Source organism: Sus scrofa, chromosome 1, assembly GCF_054392235.1.
Source record: "Sus scrofa isolate SSC_HxYL_T2T_F1_AM1 chromosome 1, Sscrofa_HxYL_maternal_Yorkshire_Landrace_v2.0, whole genome shotgun sequence".
In the NCBI taxonomy this organism is placed as follows: Eukaryota; Metazoa; Chordata; class Mammalia; order Artiodactyla; family Suidae; genus Sus; species Sus scrofa.
In genome coordinates this window covers 92414023-92433224 of record NC_139383.1, presented here as the reverse complement: position 1 = coordinate 92433224, position 19202 = coordinate 92414023, and the positions used below count along the sequence as shown (strand labels likewise).

General features: G+C 41.6%; 1 protein-coding gene and 1 long non-coding RNA gene across 6 annotated transcripts in view; one reads left to right on the top strand and one right to left on the bottom strand.

The window, feature by feature from the left end:
• SLC17A5 (solute carrier family 17 member 5) overlaps positions 1-12412 on the bottom strand; it is a 55900-nt gene extending 43488 nt beyond the window's left edge. For 3 of the 4 annotated variants that reach the window (XR_014840213.1, XM_003121410.5, XM_013985139.3), the window contains exons 1-3: positions 12259-12412; positions 3465-3661; positions 1101-1334 (exon numbers count right to left, since the gene is read on the bottom strand). Coding sequence is in view for 3 of the 4 variants with exons in the window: in XM_003121410.5 (XP_003121458.2) it covers positions 1101-1334; positions 3465-3661; positions 12259-12352 (525 nt within the window). In the remaining variant the exon portion in view is untranslated. The remainder of the gene's footprint in view (positions 1-1100; positions 1335-3464; positions 3662-12258) is intronic. The other variant, XM_005654403.4, reaches the window with a different exon arrangement.
• A 117-nt stretch (positions 12413-12529) lies between these two features.
• Positions 12530-19202, top strand: part of LOC106506626 (uncharacterized) — a 43823-nt gene continuing 37150 nt past the window's right edge. The window contains exons 1-2 of one of the 2 annotated variants that reach the window (XR_014840243.1): positions 12530-12612; positions 16428-16556. This is a non-coding gene — a long non-coding RNA (uncharacterized LOC106506626). The remainder of the gene's footprint in view (positions 12613-16427; positions 16557-19202) is intronic. The other variant, XR_014840245.1, reaches the window with a different exon arrangement.

Sequence of the window (19202 nt, the reverse complement as noted above, 5' to 3'; positions counted from 1 at the left end):
ATACAGCATGATATAATGCTACCTAAAACAACCTTTATACCAAACCCGGAGGCCACTATCTTGTTTGGGTTAAAGAAATGTCAAGAGAGAGTAAAATAAACCCATGCCTTAGTTTTACAGTTTAGTTTAAAGCTAGAAAATAAAAGAGATCATTATTTAAAGATGGAGATACATACGATGAAACACAAAAGAGAAGTGGAAGGGAAAATAAAAGGAGTGAAACGTTTAAAATTGAAATTAAAAAAAGACAAATCTTAGGAAAGAAAAAAAGATTAAATATTAATAATGACAATTTTAAAAGAAGAAGAAAGTCCAGAAAAATCACATAACTGAAAAAAACATAGTTATGGAGTTCCTGCAGTGGTGCAAGAGGTTAAGGGTCTGCTGTTGTCTCTGTGGCAGCTCACGTGGCTGCTAATATATGGGTTCAATCCCCAGCCTGGTACAGCAGGTTAAGGATCTGGTGTTACTGCAGCTGTGATGTAGGTCACAGCTGTGTTTTAGGTCAAAGCTGGGGCTCGGATTCAGTCCCTGGCCTGGGTACTTCCATATGCCAAGAATGTGGGCCCCCCCAAAAAAAAGTTATAAAAATGATAAATTACTTGTCTTTAAGTTAGAGGACCAGAAAAAAAGAACAAATGATAAAGAGGAACTTTTATGAAAAACAACAAATTTAAAGTAAAACAAGGAATTTGACACTCTATCATGTAAAATGTGTTTTAGATCTGGTCAATCAATGAAGAGGTAAACTGTGGCAAAAATTCAAGAGGTAGGATGTTCTATTTTCATGCTTTAGTGGTGGTTTCTTATCTCCTAAGTAGGGGGTGCTATGAAGTGTTAGCTAGAAAATGTTTTCTCTAGCCTCTGACTAAAGTTCCTAATTTTGGAGTGTTCCCACTCGAGACCTCACTGATCACAAATGAAATCTCTCACAAATGAAATCTCTCAGGTTATTTTCTGGTTAATCATCTTCCTAATTAAAGAATAAATCCTTATTATCTTGTCATATTTTGGTTCATATTCATGTCAAAGAAAAATATCTTTAAGAAGACAATAAAACAATAGGGGGTAAGAAGAAAAACCAAAGAGAAAAAAATTACCTCTCCTAGTCCTTCTAGCGCCCTGAGTGCAATGAGGGCTCCAACTCCGAAATCTGCAGCCAGGGGAGTTAACAGGGTGAAGACAGAGGTGCCAAGGATCCCAAACCCCAGCAGCAGTTTCCCCCCACTCCTGCTGGCAATATATCCTCCAGGAATCTGTGTGATGATATAGCCATAAAAAAAAGACCCAAGGATCCATCCTTGGGTTTCTGCATTCCATTGGTACTTTTTACCCTATAAAGAGTAGGAGAAAAAAAAAATAACCTTTTAAGACCTTGATGAAATTGCTCCTTTTTCTTACTGGCATGTAAGTACATATACATGTAATTTTTGTGGGTTTTTTTGTTTTTTTAGGGCTGCACCCTAGAGGTTTCCAGGCTAGGGGTCAAATCTGAGCTGTAGCTGCCAGCCTACACCACAGCTCATGGTAATGCCAGATCCCCAAACCACTGATTGAGGCCAGGGATCTAACCTGTGTCCTCGTGGATGTTAGTCAGATTTGTTTCCCCTGAGCCATGACAGGAATTCCTATACATATAATTTGAACCAATGTTTTACATCAAAGAACATGCAGACTTTCGACTGACTAGGTGAGTAATGGTGATACAGACATGCAGTTTCTAGAAGTGAATGAAAAAATCGTGGAAAGTCATAATGTTCAGGGAGACTTGCTATTTTATGAAACTAGACTATGGGATGAATTATGGATGTCCTGTAATGACCATGACAAAAAAGCCTCAAAAAAGGCAAGAGCCTAACCCAGAAAGCTACTGAGAGGATACTGCAATGGCTTAGCCAGGCTTTGGAGCCAGGCTTGGGTTCAAGCCCAGCTGTTATTTATTAGATTCGAAATCTGGAAAGATTAAAAGAAAAAGGCTCATACAATAAGGCCTGACACACACTTAGTATTCACCTAACGTTGGCTACTAGTATGTGTAGATACAGATAATTAATACCTCCCCATTTCAGACCAACCACATAAAGCAATATAAAAAAGCAAGAATTTGAACCAAGGGAGTTCTCTGGTGGTCTAGTGATTAGGACTCGATTTCACCCTGTAGCCTGAATTCAATCCCTGGTCTGGGAACTGAGATCCCACATTAAGCCACTGCATGCTGTGGCCAAAAGAAAAAAAAAATTAAACCAAGCCAAAGACTTCATGTGAGTAGGAAATGTGTTTTAATTAGTAGCAGCACACATCAAGGTGACAATGAAGATCTGGTAACTGAGCACCTGACATGTAACCTAGCCCACGTGTCAGAGAACCATTCAGGATTTCTTTTTACTGTTGATAAAGGGCAGATGAGTAGCTAGGTCATAGAAGGCATTTCTCAAAAGTAAAGATAAAAAACAAACCCCTAATTATCCATGGTTAGGGTACCAACTTGTAGCTTTTCTGTGGGAATTCCAGGGCTTCCTGAAGTGCCCAGAAGTTATAGGATGAGGTGGGGAAAGTGAGTGAAATGTACCCAAATATGTACTCAAAAACATCACTGAAGTCCAGTGGGAAGATTTTTGATAAGTCATTATTTCATACATGCGCTTATTTGGGCAGAAGCCCTCTTCCATAGTTGACTGCTACTGCTCTTGTCTGTCAATGGGAGAGGAGCTGCACCCATGTGGGACCTGGCTCCTTTGTGAGCACTGAAGATGGGCGAAAATACAATCATAAAAAAAGGACAGCAGGAGTTCCTGCTGTGGCACAAAGGGACTGGTGGTGTCTTTGCAGTGCTAGGGCGGAGGTTCGATCCCCAGCCCAGCACAGAGTGTGAAAGGATCTGGGGTTGCAGCAGCTTCTGGGCAGGTCACAACTGTGGCTCAGATCTGATCCCTGGCCAGGGAACTCCATATATCACAGGGCAGCAGAAAAAGAAAAAGAAAAAAAAAAAAGACACCAACTTTTCCCCCCTGTATTCTCTCCTCATGTGATATGCAAAATAAAATATTTAAAGTGTGTAAAATTCAACAGTCAATAAATGAACATGCGCTTATCAATTTCACCACAACATGAGGCTGGCAAAATGACGTCAATGATGGTCCCATAAAAACTATTTCACAACATCTAAAATGATCTAATTTTCCAGTGTGCCAGACAGGTTTTTCTAAATTCTCTTCAAAGACAGTACATTTACAGAGGAAACTGAAAAAGGATTTTTAAAACAGATCAGGACACAGCAGCAGCAGCTACAGAGTTATAAGTTACTATCCAACCAGTTACTGGGAAAACACGAAAGAAAGAGATTCAGAGTTTACATGAAGAAAGTGTTTGTGGGCTCTGTAGGGTGAATAAATTCAACATTTTTAAATATTTTTACTTGGAAGTATTTCAGGATTAAGATTGTTTGCTTGAACAATAGCACTTACCGTTTGGTTATGGAGAACTTTTATGGGTGCAGAGTGCTCTGCACACTCACTGGACGTTCTATTCTCTGCTGCAGTTGTGTTTGAATCTACCATGTCCACTAACGCAACGCTCAGATTCACCCGTAAGGAATAGAGAACGAAGAACCCAAAAAAGGCCAAAAATGCTAGGTTGTAACGAGCAGAGCAGCACACTGGAGCTGAAATAAAGATTGGGTGTGGGGGGGGGGCTGTCATTAAAAGAATAATTTAGCTGATATTATCTAAATTACTAGAAAGGTCATTTCTTGGAAGTACACAAATTAATAAATCATGAATATTTTTCTTAGAATATTCTCAGATGAAGCATATCTAAAAACAGACATCAAAGAGAACTTGTTCCCAGTATTCGTAGTTTTGATAAACCTTTAACACATGAAAGCCTGAACTGTAAGACAATTTCTTAAAATGTGGAGACAACATCTTTGTCAACTCTGCTTAAAAAAATCTACATTTCAGAGTCAAAAATGAATCCCTAATCCCTGTTTGCTGGCAAGATAAAAGAAAAAATTGGTAAGAGAATTTAATGGCATGCCTGTTTCTGAAAAACTACCTCGAAAATGGCCCCTAAGTACTTGAGTCTCCAGCATGCCATAGACACTACTGACCACGGATTAGCAGCAATCTCATTCCATACCTATCTCAGCACAAAAAAGTCACTGCCAAAGTCAGGGCATGAAGCTCTCCTGACTGATGTCTTACCTCGAAAAGCACCCTCCAAGGCTGGGTTTGAGTCAGAAGCCATGGTTAATACTTGAGGCTCTCCTCCTACACTAAATACATTTAAGAATCCAGAAGCACACTTCAGAGTCTATGACAGTTGCAGCCCTTCTGACAGTTGCTCAGTTGATCACACTTAAAGGGCCAACAGTTAAAAGCACTGTGATTTAAAAAAATAACCTTTTAAGACCTTGATGAAATTGCTCCTTTTTCTTACTGGCATGTAAGTACATATACATGTAATTTTTGTGGGTTTGTCTTTTTAGGGCTGCACCCCAGGTACTATATACATGCTTCAGTGGAGGAATGATAAGATGTGATTTGTGGTTTAAAGAGCTTCTCTGGTTGCTGGAGATTACAAAGGGGAAGACGTGTGAAGGGGGGTAAGGGATGTAGACTCAAGGCGATCCCTTAAGGGACTACGTAATCTTCCAGGAAAGAGATGGCAGTGCTTAAAGGAAAGCACAGGCAACAGAGACAAATGCGTGGTTCTGAGATCACTTTAAAGGCAGAATTGACAGGTCTTGCCTACATATTGGATGGGGGGGAGGTTAGTGAAAGGGAGGAGTAAAGTTACCCTTACTCTAAATAAATTTATTTTATGCTACTCAGACTTGCAATGTTATTACTCCATTCTATCTGTATTCAAGTTAACTTATTTTACTGTAAGTTATCAGCCTCTCCCCAGATGATAACTGATTTGGACTATAATATATATATACCTCATCATGTGAATAAGACATGGGGCTAGAACCTTGGGAAGTGAAAGAAAGTGATTATTAATTGGAAAATCTGACCTAGAAGTTTTGGATCAGTCAACTTTAACTTTCAGAGGCACAGTCAATAGTCAGAAAAGAAAAAGCCAGCACAGATGTCACAAAGTATACGACTATGAGGTTTTAAGAAACATTAAAAATAAATGGCAACTAGCTTTATAAAAATGGTTGATTACAAATCAGTTGGAAAATTTTCATTTCGAGAAAGTAAGATGATAGAGCAAAATGTGCCAGTGAATTGGGCCAATGTTTGAAATTGGTCCAAAAGGAGCAGGCCTGCATGACGAGGAGAGAGAACACCCATGCCACACTGAAATCAAGTTTAAAGCAAAACCATGCTTGCAGAATGAACAAAGCACCCATCAAAACAATCATCAGCTTCTAAAACATGGTTAAAACTTAGGAATGTGAAGTGGGTGCAGTAGAAAGAACACAGGCTGACTGAGATTGGAGCAGACCTGGCCATGGATCTCATCTCTGATTTTCACCACTGTGTCTTTGGGGAAGGTAGTTCATAGTTTTCATTATTAGGTTTCTCAGCTCCCAAATGATACAACCACCACCTACCTCCCTGGGTCGGGTTTGGATCAGAGGAAAGAGTGACGGGCCCTCAGTAAAGGTGAGTTTCTTTCCTGCTCACTATAGAGAAAGTTCTATCCACAAGATGGATAATTTGCAAACATTGGTACCTATGTGTAAGGTGGGACAAAGGAGCCACATGAATGTGCTGTGTGAGGGGTCAAAGAGGCTTCTGGGAGGAAGAGTACTTGTACAGAACCTTCATGGATGAACAGGAAGCCACCAGCAGGTTAGGCAGTGACAGCAGTGCAACCAGAAGCAGAGGCAGGTATGAAGTGTGGAAACGAGAAGAGCAAGCACAGAAGGAGCAGGAGGTAGCAAATGGGCCGATGGCAGGCCTATGATGCTGTGGTGACTCTCAGTGGGACAGCAGCCCTGAGTTCAGTAACAAAAACGAGGTAATAATTGTGAGCACTATGTGCTTGAGCATTTTGCCTGTATTTGGGTTATAAAGATTAACTGAAGTGGGACAAGGAAATACTTGGAACAGTGCTTAGCACATAATACACCTGCAATAACTGGGAATTGTTGTTATTAGTATTGCCTTTTCTGGATATTAGGAGCTGAAGTAATTTGTTAGGGATCAAAGTTATTTCTTATTTGTGAGAAATCAGGACTTGCAGAAGTTGTCATTGCGCTGCAGTGGAAACAAACCTGACTAGTGACTACGAGGAGGTGGGTTCGATCCCTGGCTTGCTCAGTGGGTTGGGGAACTTAGGACTTGAAAAAAGAAGGTGGCATTGAAGAGAGCAAGGGTGTGAGGTTCCCAGGGGAACATACAGGAGTAGGCAGACATCCCTGCAGAGCTGGTGGGAGCAGCCTGCCCTTGTTTGTGACTCTGAAGCACTGCCTGGCTGTATACAGAGGGGAGCACCAGGTAAGCAGAGAGCACCACATTGGATGTGGAGACATAGTGGAGGGCAAGAGAATTTAGAGTACTGGCAAGAAAATACTGGACTCTGATTCTGACCTCAGAAGCAAGCAAAAGGGAGAGGGCTACTGGTTTAGGAAAATGCACATTAGAATATAAAAGCTCAGTGAGGGCAAGAGCTATTTTGTTCACTGCTGCAAACCTCCAGTGCCTCAGTGTCTGGGAGGCTTGGTATACAAATATTGGGAGGGGCTTAAAAGTAGAGAGGTGTTTCTTGATGGCAGTTCACAATTCCACCTATGAAGTTCTCCTAACAATAGATGAAGCAGACAAAGCTTTTGTAGAAGCGTGAACTCTTCCAAAAAAGTTGCGGAGTCAGTGGGTAGAAGGTCCAAGTGAAACAAGTGAGCAGTCAAGGAGGAGCAGTTACATAGGAAGGGATCCTAGCTGTGGTTAAGGCAGTGACGGGCGATGACAAGGTCCTGTGGCAACTGAAGAGGGAAGGAAGTCATTAGAGATGTAGGAGTCTGAGAACTGAGGGGACATGGTGCTGGATGTGAAGTCACTCAAGACGATGACAGGGATCAGAGTGAGGAGATGGAGGCGTGCCTATGATGAATGGATCCAAGTGCTGGGAAGCGGGCAGAGGAGAAAACCTCATAGGGGAAAGCGGTCTAGCCAATGGTGTCAAGAGTGGAGGGCTCAACATGGAGTGGGGGGAGTCGATCCCACCAAGTACTGCAAGATGGGACAGCAGTGAGCAGAGAGTGGTGTGCTCAGAAGGCAGGTTTCAGTTGGAGCAAAGATTCATTGTAGAAGGGGCAGGCGAGGGGCAGCTGTATCTCCAATTAAACCCCTAGCCTGGAAACTTCCATATGCCTCGGGTGCAGCCAGGGAAAAGCAAAAATAAAATAAAATAAAATAGGTAATATCTAACTGGGCTCAGCCTGCATTATGAGTAATTCATTCCTGATAAATTCTTATGGATTTCTAGCTCCCAATATCCATTTACATGAAAAACACCAAATTCCATTAAAATGGACTCAGTTACTTTAATATTAACACTGATGCTCACAACATGACCCAAGGCTGTTCCCCTTCATTCTGTAACGTGCCTGCTGCCTACCAGCACTTTGAACCTTATACCGAAGACTATATTTACACACAAATTAATTTGCAAAACACAAAATTTGTGTAACTGAACCTTGAATGTAACCACCTGCCTTCCATCCCAAAAGGAGAGCAGAGGCAAAACACAACAACAACAAAATGAAATAAATCTCAGGATGTGCCATTGAAGCTAGAAAATCACAAGCTCCCACAGAGCATGAAGAATGATGCCCTTATTTTGCAGTGCCAGTTTCTCCAAGAAATGCAAATCCAAACAGTCTTCACTGGTGATGATGAAATGATAATAACAGTAATTAACACTATGTGCCAAACTCTAGTCCAAGCACTTTCTATTAGCTTATTTAATCCTCACAATAACCCTATGAATTAGGTGCATTATTTCCCCTGATTTATAGGCACAGAGAGATTAGGTTAGTTTAGGTAATTGCTAAACCTCACCTAGCTAGTGAGTGGAACTAGGATTGGCAATTCGTCACCCTGCCTCCAGATTTACAAAACTGAATTCTCCTAATATGCATGAGCATATTTTTTTGGTGCAACGGTATTTTGAAAATCCATTTAACTGAATAAAAGGCACATCTCATTCATATCAAAAAAAAACCCTCCAACTAGTGGAAAGTGTGAGGAATTTTTATTGAGGTTTATCAGTATTGAGCCGCCCTTTCCCTATCACTTTAGCATGCATCTCTGAAATCCACCCTGCTAGATAAAAGCAATTGCTTGAAAGACAAACATAGATGAGTTACTGAGAACTCTGTCACATTCTGTCAACCTGAAAGTTATTAATTTTTAACATTACGGAAACATATCCTAATTTTAATAAAGCAGCACTACGCATAGCATAAAATCATGTCCTCTTATTCACGACAGAGTGGGAGAACTTTCAAATTTGTGAAGGATTCAACGAAAATGAGTAAGCACTTTGCAAATAGGAATTTCCCAAATGTAACGCAAATGTGGCAGTTTTGTGACGAGGAAGGAGGATGGGACTAAAATCCAAAAGAACTCTGGTTCGTTCTTAGCATGGCTGCAGCGATCTTTGGGAACTTAACCTCTTTGGCCTTCAATTGATTTACATATAAGATGATGCCCACCAGGAGTTCCCACTATGGTGCTGTGGGTTAAGAATCTGTCTCCAGCAGCTCAGGCTGCTGCAGAGGAGGTGTGGGTTTGATCCTGGCCCCGAGCACTGGGTTAAAGAATCTGGTGTTGCTGCAGCTTGGATTCAATCCTGGTCTGGAAAGTTCCTATGCCCCAGATGCGGACATAAAAAAAAAAAAAATGCCCACTAGATGGTAGTTAGTCTCTAAGGTCTTTCATCTGTTATAAAATTTATGACTGACATTTTATCAGCATTTCTCTTCTGAAAAACAAAACTATACACATTAGCTAATTTCATAGAGGTTTGTTCCAAAAACAAACATAAAATGTAAATAACACATATACACATACAGAAAGAGAAGTTTTAAGAAGTGCTAAAGATTTACTCCTTCCATGTACCAGAAACTTTAAAAAACTTAACTCTGGATGGAAAGATTTTGTTTTGTTTTGTTTTAATACACTTACACTTTCTGAAATGTGGAAAGTAAACACATAGAACATAATTTAAATAAGAAATTTAACTAAGGGTCATCTTGTTTCTCTTATTAGATGTAGACAGTAGATACTATTACTGAAGCAAGAACAGGTGGCACTACTGTGAGTAAATGAAGTAACGTCTAGTGCCTCTTATAAAGCTGCTATAGTGTCTCTGTCTCTTCCATCTCTTCTTCTGGTGCTCCTCTCTTGTCCTCCTGCTTAAATTACCCCAGACACAGAGCTTAATTTAAAATATCATTGAGAACCCAACCACGATCCATGAGGATGTGGGTTCGATCCCTGGCCTTGCTCAGTGGGTTAAGAATCTGGCATTGCCTCAAGCTACAGCACAGGTCACAGATGTGGTTTGGATCCTGCATGGCTGTGGCTGTGGCATAGGTCAGCAGCTGCAGCTTCAATTCCATCCCTAGCCTTGGAACTTCCATATGCTGCAGGTGTGGGCCTTAAAAAAAAAAAAAAAGATATTGTTGACTAATGCAATACTCTGTAACTGTAGGTTCCTCTTCTCTAAAATTCCTATATTTTAAACAGCAAAAAAAGAAGTATTGCTGTTATTTTTACTTCACATTTGCTCTCCAGTGGGTATGTAAAGAGTGAAAATAAGAGAAAGGGTTATAATGAAGACAGCCACCTCAAGATCTATACACTCAACCCAGAAATCAAGCCGGCTGCTGTATAGCACTGGGAACTATATCTTGCTACTTATGATGGAGCATGATGGAGGATAATGTGAGAAAAACAATGTATATATTTGTGTGACTGGGTCACTTTGCTGTACAGTAGAGAAAACTGACAGAACACCGTAAACCAGCTATACTGGAAAAAAATAAAAATAATTTAAAGTAAAAAATAAACAAAAAATAAATCAAGCAGGGATTATTTTGCAAAGCAATGAGTTAATTTTTTTTCTTTTTCAATCTACTCTATGAGGCATATTTTACATACAATAACCTGCACCCATTTCAAGTGTTCAGTTTGGTGAATCCTGACAAATGTATACATCTCCACACCCTAATCAAGACGCAGAACTTTTCCATCACCCCGAAAAGTACCCTAGTGCCTCTCTGCAGTCAATTCCTTCTTGCCTGTAGCTTCCATGAGACCACTGATCTGCTTCCTGTTATTACAGATTAGTTTTGCTTCTTTGGAACTTCATACTGATGGAATCAGACTTTAATATGGTGGTTTTTTTTTTTTTTTTTTTTTTAGGGCTGCACCTGTGGTATATGGAGGCACCCAGGCTAGGGGTCCAATCAGAGCTGCCAGCTTACACCACAGCTCACAGCAATGCCGGATCCTTAACCCACTGAGCAAGTCCAGGGATCAAACCCTTGTCCTCGTGGATACTCGTCAGGTTTGTTACCGCTGAGCCATTATGGGAACTCCGTGGTGGTTTCTTTTGGATCTGAGATTTGTCCACGTTGTTATATGTATCAGTAGTTTCTTTTTATTACTGAGAATCTGTGGATATACTACAATTTGTTTATCTATTCACCTGTCGATGGAATGTTGGGCTGTTTTCAGTTCTTTACTATTTTGAATAAAGCTGCTACAGACATTGTGTAGCATATGGTATGTCTGTATAACTTTAAAATAGATGGCCAAACTGTTTTTCAAAGTAGTTGTACCCTCCTACATTCTTACTAGCAAAATATCAGAATTCTAGTTATTCCATATGTTTGCCAATATTTGGTATCTTGAGGTATTTTAACTTTAGCCATTCTAATAGTTGTGTAATGGCTCACTATGGTTTTAATATGCATTTTCCTGATAATTAATGATGTTTAACATTTGAGCTAAAATTTGATTATACATTTTTCCCAATTGCCACAGAATATAGTAGTCTCCAGAGAATATCTATATTACAGTATTTGTTTCTGTATTTCTACACTAGATTACTGTACAGAAGAGAATTATATAAATCTCATAGCGCACAGAAAATGATCAGTTTGTGGAACTAAGTCCGACTTCCAAGTAAAACATCACTATGATACAGTATTTACATTAAGCTTCCAGGAAAATAGGCTCCCAGCTGCCAGATGGAGCTACAGTGTTGCGACCTCTACCGCCACCATCTGGTAACGTTAAAAACAAATTTAAAAGATGCACAGACTATACAGGTCTTGGTGGAGAAAAGTCAAATTTCTAAGTCAACTCTGTTTCTCATGTTTCTTTTTCATGTTCCTCTGTTTCTTCTTGAAGGTATAGAATGTCTGCAAACTGGTTTATTTTTTAGTTTTAATTTCTTTAAAAAAAGTATCAAATAGCAATCTATTTTAATTTCCCTAAATTCTGGGAAGATGTGTTCCTCCTTTTCCATTTGTTGCAAGATTTGGGCAAATTACTTTAGATCTTTATGGAGAGCTTGCCTATCTTGAGGATAACCTGTCTCCTAACTTAAATCATAGACTGCTACGACTTAGCTATAGAGGGGAAAAAAAAGTATGCAATACATTTTTTCTCTTATTGCATAATTTCAAGATATTCGCTCACCGGTTATCCAATCATTTCCCTCTATTTACTCACAAATGTTGACCTCAGCCCGTTTTCGTCTCCCTTCCACGCCTAGGGAGCTCGCTACCAGATCACATGCCGAGGAGCAGCTGTGGCAACCTGGCAGCGACAGGGAGGAAGAGCCGCGGCTCGATCCCACCCTCTACCCTTCAATTGCAGGTTTCCTCCAGTTCACTCTTCCCCAGGATCCTCCGCTTCGCCCTCTGACCATTAATTTCCAAATTCTTCCCCAGTTCGTCTTCCATGGGGTTCCCTGCCCAATACTACCAAAAATCGCCGGGAGCCCAGAGCCCGCAGCGTACAGCTGCCTTAGGCCCCGCCGTAGGTCCGCCGGCTGCACCTGCCGAGGCCCCGGGGCCGCACCTGTCGAGGCCCGGGGGCTTCCGCCCGGCCCGGCTTGGCCTCACAGCCCCATCCGCGCCCTGGGCCCCAGAGCGGCTTCTGAGCACCCGAGCTGGGGCCGTGAGTGGGCTCCTGGTCCTCAGTCCCCTGTGGCCTAAGCATCTCTGGACACCCCCATCTTGGGACCACCGCCCGCCCGAGCTTCCTCGGTCGAGCAGCTGCTCACCGGTTTCCGCCCGCGGGGCGTGCTGCAGGAGCGGCGTGCAGTCCGAGCCCTCCTCGCAGTCGCTCGGGGTCGTGTCGGGGACCGGGGACTTCATGACACCTCCGCGGAGCTGCTGTGCAAACCACCCCGCGGAAAAGAGAGCTTCGGTGGTACTGCCGAAACCCCCCGGCAGCGCAGGGCCGCTGGCACCGCTGGCACCGCCCCTAGCCTGCCCTGCCCACCGGCCCCGTCCCGTCACAGGCCCCGCCCTTCGGCCTCGTCCTGTCGCAGGCCCCGCCCATGGCGGCACGCAGGCCCCGCCCCCGCCGCCATCTTCGCTCAGGCTGCTCTGCTGGCGGGGCGTCAGCTTGCGAGGTGCTGGCTCTCTCCTTTCATCCGCTGGCCGCAAGGTCTAGGCTGGCCGGGTCGCTGGCGCCCTCAAGGATGGTGCTCACCTCCTGTGCGCTGCCTTGTGAAGCTTGGTGCTGCCCCTCTGGGAGCAGGGGTGGCTGGGAACCCGGAGGCGGGTGGTGGGGGCTTATATCTCGCATTGTTGAGGGGAGGGCTTGGACCAAACTGGGGTGGGTGGTGTGTTTGTGTTCAGTTAAAGTAGTGAATTGCCATGAATATTAGCAACCCTGGTAGCATGTTGCCCCGAGGATCGCTTTTGAGGAGGAAAACAGTGAATAGAAACATCGTTGAATCCTATGCAGTTGCCCATTTTGTAGGTCAAATAACCCAATAACAACAGTTTCATACTTTCACCCTATGGAATCATCTGACGTATATGTTATGTCTCCACAGATCTAATTGGAACAGGTTCGCTTGGCATTTGCTAAGCTAGAAGCACTAAGAAAATGCACTGGCGTGCCTTGGGGGGTTGGAGTGGGGGTGGAACAGAGCTGTTGTGACCACAGGCAGTTATCGTGGGTAAGAATGAACTGGAGATGAAAGGGAAAATAACATAAGGAGATGCTCTTCAAGAGTTCGCTGTAGGTGGGAAGGCTCAAAAGCCGCCGGTGCAGTCAGCCAGGTCCGAAGAGTGGCCAGGTGGAAACAAGTTGAGAGGGTCCATTGGGAAGGGTGGCACCTGCAGGCGTCTCTGACCTCCAGATGGTAAATGCTAGGAAGGTTATCATGTTAAAACTAGAACAAGGCCTTGTTCCTGAGTTTACTGAAATCATCATGTAGATTTTAAACTCTGAGGATTCTGGCCCTTTGGGAATCTTGTAGAGCAATGCCACTTAAACCTGAATGCAGGAAATCACCAAGGCAGTTCCTTTTAAAATGCAGGTTCAGCATTAGCAGGTGTGATGTGGTGGTTTAATTAAACATTTAAAAAATCATTATATGGCTTTTATTTTTTAAATTTAATTTTAATTTTTTACATTTTTGGGCCACCCAGCAGTCTCAGGCCAGGGCTCAGACATGAGCCACAGCAGCGGCAATTCTGGATCCTTTAACCCACTGTGCCAGGCCAGGGATGGAACCTACCTCCTGGCGCTGCAACCAACCTCTTTGTACTACAGTGGGAAATCTGTTTTTTATTTCTTAATTTGTTAATGTGGTAAATTACATTGATTTTGCAGAACTGGGATATAGTTGATTTTCAATATATTAGTTTCAGGTATGCAACCTAGTGATTCAAAATTTTTATAGATTATACTCCATTTAAAGTTATTAGAGGTACTCCTGTTGTGGCGCAGGGGAAACGAATCTGACTAGGAACCACGAGATTGTGGGTTCAATCCCTGGTCCCCACTCGGTGGGTTAAGGATCTGCCATTAATGTGAGCTGTGGTGTAGGTTGCAGATGCGGCTCGGAGCTGGTGTTGCTGTGGCTGTGGTGTAGGCGGCAGCTGTAGCTCCAATTCAACCCCTATCCTGGGAAGCTCCACATGCCGTGAGTGTGACCCTAAAAATCAGAAAAAAAAAAGTTATTATAAAATGTTGGCTGCGTTCCCTGTGCTGTGCATCTTTGTAGCTTATTTATTTTATGCCGAGTAGTTTGTATCTCTGAACCTGCTACCCCTGTCTTGCCCCTCCCCCTGGTACCTTATCCCCACTGATTTGTTCTCTGTATCTGTGAGTCGGTTTCTGTTTTGTTATATTCATTTATTTGTTTTATTCTTTAGAGTCCACATATACGTGATAACACAGTATTTGGTGACAGTTAATTTTGTGTCAACTTAAAAGGAGGATGTTTTTGAATGAGGTTAACCTTTAGATTGGTGAACTCTGGGTAAAAGGAGATTGCCTGCTGTCTTGTGAGTAGACCTTATTCACTTAATCTAAGGCCTGAATAGAAGGAGAAGACCTACCCTCTGAACAAAGAGGAATTCTCTAGCAGACTGCCACAGACTTCATTTGTCCTGTGGGTCTTTAGGCTGCCAGCCCATACTGCAGATTTGGACTTGCCAGCCTTCATAATTGCATGAAACAGTTCCTTATAATAATTCTGACACACACACCACACCCTTTTGGTTCTCTTTTTCTGATGGACCCTGACTGGACTATCTGGGATGGGACTGGGAATCTGTAGGAAGCTCACAAGTGACCACACTCTGAATAGCAAGGTTATAAAGGGAATAAAGGTTCCAATAGACTTGAAAGATTTCAAACAGAGACAGGTCCTTTTTATTTTTATTTTTTATTTGTTTATTTATTTTGTTTTTGGCAGGTGGAAGTTCCTGGGCCAGGGCTTATACCTCATCACAGCAGCAACCCAGGCTGCTGCCATGACAATGCCAGATCTTTAACCTGCTGTGTCACAGCCTTAAGGGAACTCCAGGTGGTCCTTTTTAAATTTTTAAAAAATTTTATTGTTTCTTTTTATGACTGTACCTATGGCCTATGGACGTTCTTGGGCCAGGGGTCAAATTGGAGCTGCAGCTGTGGCCTGGTGCCATGGCAACACTGGATCCTTAACACTGGATCCTTACTCACTGAGCCAAGCCAGGGATGGGACCTGCATTCCCTTAACCCGCTGAACCACAATGGGAACTCAGGTCTCTTTTTAAAACTAAAACCAAACGAACAAACCAACCGCCAAACAAAAGCCCCCCACACTTTTTATTTTAGAAGTTTTAGTTTATAGTTAAGTCATGGAGCTAGTCCAAAGAGTTCCATACAAAGGGTCTGTTTGATCTGTTGTTAAGATCTTACATTAGTATGATGTACTGATTACAACTAATTAGCCAATATTAATAGATAACTCTTAACTGAAGCTCACACTTTATTTTCAGGTTTCTTTAGTTTTTACCTAATGTCCTTCTGTCCTAGGATTCTATCCAAGATGCCACATTATATTTAGTCATTGCATTTCCTTGAGCTCCTCTAAACTGTGACAGTTGCTCAGACTTTCCTTATTTTTGCTAACCTTGACAGTTTGGTAGAGTACTGGTAGGTTTTGAAGAAACTCTCTCAATTTGGGTTTGTTTGATATTTTTATTATGATTAGACAGGGTTTATGGGTTTTTGAGAGAAACCCCAAAGGCATAAAGTGCTGTCCTCACTATGTAATTTCAAGGGAATGTGCTGTTAGTATAACTAATCATTGATTGTTATCACTGGTGATAAACTTCACCACATGCCTCAGGTGGTGTCTGTCAGGTTTTTCCTCATGTAAAGTTCCTCTTTTTCCCCCTCACCCCATTCTTTTCTCTCTAGAAGGAAGTCAGTATGTGCCCGGTGTGACTTTAGGCTTCACCTCTTTGGGGGGAATGTCTCAGTTCTCTCCTATTTGTTTATTTATTCCATCAATCATTTACTTATGTTAGTTAGTCTTACAGTTATTTATTTTATACTTTGGGTTATAGTCCTTTTTTATTTTTATTTTTGCTTTTTATGGCCACAACTGCAGCATATGGAAGTTCCTGAGCTAGGGGTCGAATCAGAACTGCAGCTGCACAGCCATAGCCACGTGGTATCCAAGCCACCTCCATGACCTACACTACAGCTTCTGGCAACACAGATCCTTAACCCACTGAGTGAGGCCAGGGATCGAACACAAGTCCTTATGGATACTAGTCAGGTTCTTAACCCGCTGAGCTAAAACAGTAACTCCTATAGTCCAATTTTATTGCTCAAATGGTTCCAGCTTTGGTTACTGGGAGCTCTTTCACTGGGCCCCGTGTCCCTTTTCCAAGCCCCCCTTTGTGGTTTTGAGCATTGCTTTAACTTCTGTTACAGGCTGTCCCTGCTCCTGCTGTCTCTAAGGAGAGTGATGCTACAGACCAATGTGAGGGATGCCACAGACCAAGGTGGGAGCTGCTTGTATTTCTTGCTACTATGTTGTCAGTGATTCCAGGCACAGAGGAGGTACTTTTGCTTTGTTTTTGTTTTGTTTTGTAATTTTCCCAAGAGGATTTTTTTTAAGTGTAAGATAACAGCTTTTTTTTGGCATTTGATTCCTGACTACTCATTGCTGTAAAAGATTGTTGTTGATGTTATTTATTTTTTAGTTGCTTATTCCTTCCTTTACCAACATTCTAAACCAGTATTGTTCAATACAAATATAATGCAAGCCACGTGTGTAATTTAAATTTTTCTAGTAGACACATTAATAAGAAACAAAAAACAAAAAAGGTGAAATTAATTTTATAATGTACATTATTTAACTTAATAAATCAAACATTTTACCAATTCAACATCAACTCAACATAAAACACTTGATGAGATATGCTACATTCTTTTTTTTTTTTTTTTTGTCTTTTGTCTTTTTAGGGCCGCATCCATGGCATATGGAGGATCCTGGGGTAGGGGTCCAATTGGAGCTACAGCTGCCGGCCTATGCCACAGCCACAGCAATGCCAGATCCGAGCCAGGTCTGCGACCCATACCACAGCTCACGGCAATGCCAGATCCTTAATCCACTGAGCGAGGCCAGGGATTGAACCTGCAACCTCATGGAGCTAGTTGAGTTCGTTCACCACTCAGCCATGACACAAACTCCCTTTTTTCTTTTTTTAAATATTAAATCTTCAAAACTTAGTGTGTGTTTTGCACTTATACCACATCTTTATTAAGACCAGCCGAGTTTCAGCTGTTTCATAAGCACATGGGCTACCATTTTGAACTACTACAATTGTACTCAATTAGACCATTTGAAGGCTTATTTTTTTCCCTCAAATTCTAACTTTGCATGGGAAAAGAATATCTTCTGAGCAGAGTGCCTAGTTCAAAAGACTCTAGCTCCTCCGTAATATGAAGATTATAATAGAAACAATTATTATTGTTAAACAACTCTAGGGTTATTATAAGGAATAAAAAAGATAATGCATGTAAATCGTGGCATGAGGTAGGTAATAAATCTCTATGTATTAGCTATTACCATTTTTATTAAGTTTTTGGAAAATGGCTCACCCATTTATTTATTATTTATAACTAAATATAGTTTGATCTACAATGTTGTGTTAGTTACTGGGGTATAGCAAAGTGATTCAGTTACATATTTTATAAATTCTTTTTATTGTAGTTGATTTGCAGTGTTCTGTCAATTTCTGCTATACAACAAAGTGACCCAGTTCTATATATATATATTCTTTTTCTCATAATATTTTCCACCATGTTCCATTATAAGTGATTAGATGTAGTCCTATCCAGGATCTCATTGCCTATCCACTCCAAATGCAATAGTTTGCATCTATTAACCCCAAACTCCCAGTCCATCCCACTCCCTCCCCCTCCCTCTTGGTAACCACAAGTCTGTTCTCTATGTCTAGGAGTTTGTTTCTTTTCTGTAGTTAAGTTCATTTGCACTGTATTTTAGATCCCACATATAAAGGATATCATATGGTATTTGTCTTTCTCTTTCTGACTTACTTCACTGAGTATGAGAATTTCTAGTTACATCCATGTCACTGCAAGTGGCATTATTTTCTTGAAAAAGTACATTTTTAAACAATGAATGTATTGTTTGGTTTTGATTTGTGGTTGCCCTGTTTTTCAAGTATGTTAACCCCTTCCTATATCTGCTATCTGCTTGCTTTAGCCTGATGCTCAATCATATTCGAACAAAAAAGAGTCGAAATTTCCTTACTTTCCTTCCCCACATTTTATGATTTTGATGTCCTTTTTTACATATTCATCTTTGTCCCTTTGCTCTTCCTTGTGTTTATCATCACTTTAACAAGCAGGAATTTTCTTTTTCTTTTTGTTTCTGTAGACTGGCTTATTTGAGTGATTACTTTCCAGTTGTGATTTCCTCCATCCTCTATCTTCTTACTTCTTTCCTATTTAGAGAAGACCTTTCAATATTTCCTTTACAGTGGGTTTAGTATTGCTGTATTCTTTTAGTTTTTATTTTTTGGAAAAATTCTTTATTTCTCCTTCTAATTATTTATTTATATATATATATATTTTTTTGCTTTTTAGGGCTGCACCCGTGGCACATGGAAGTTCCCAGGCTACGGATCAAATTGGAGCTACAGCTGCTGGCCATAGCAACTTGGGATCTGAACCGTGTCTGCGACCTACACCACAGCTCACGGCAATGCCAGATTTTTAACCCCCGAACGAGGCCAGTGATCAAACTGCATCCTCATGGATACTAGTCAGATTCCCTTCCACTGTACCACAACAGGAATTCCTCCTCCTTCTAGTTAAATGATATTCTTGTTGGTTAGAGTATTCTGGGCTGCAGTATTTTCCCTTTGATTTATTTTATTTTATTTTTTTGTATTTTAGGGCCACACCCTCAGCATATGGAGGTTCCCAGGCTAGGGACTGAATTGGAGCTACAGCTGCCAGCCTACACCACAGCCAGAGCAACTCATGACCCGAGCCGTGTCTGCGACCTATACCACAGCTCACAGCAGTGCCAGATCCTTAATCCACTGAGCGAGGACAGGGATCGAACCTGCATCCTCATTTTCCCTAGTCAGGGTTGCTACCACTGAGCCACGATGGGAACTTCCCAGTTTTTACCTTTTAGAACTTTAAATGTATCTTGCCACTCTCTTCTGG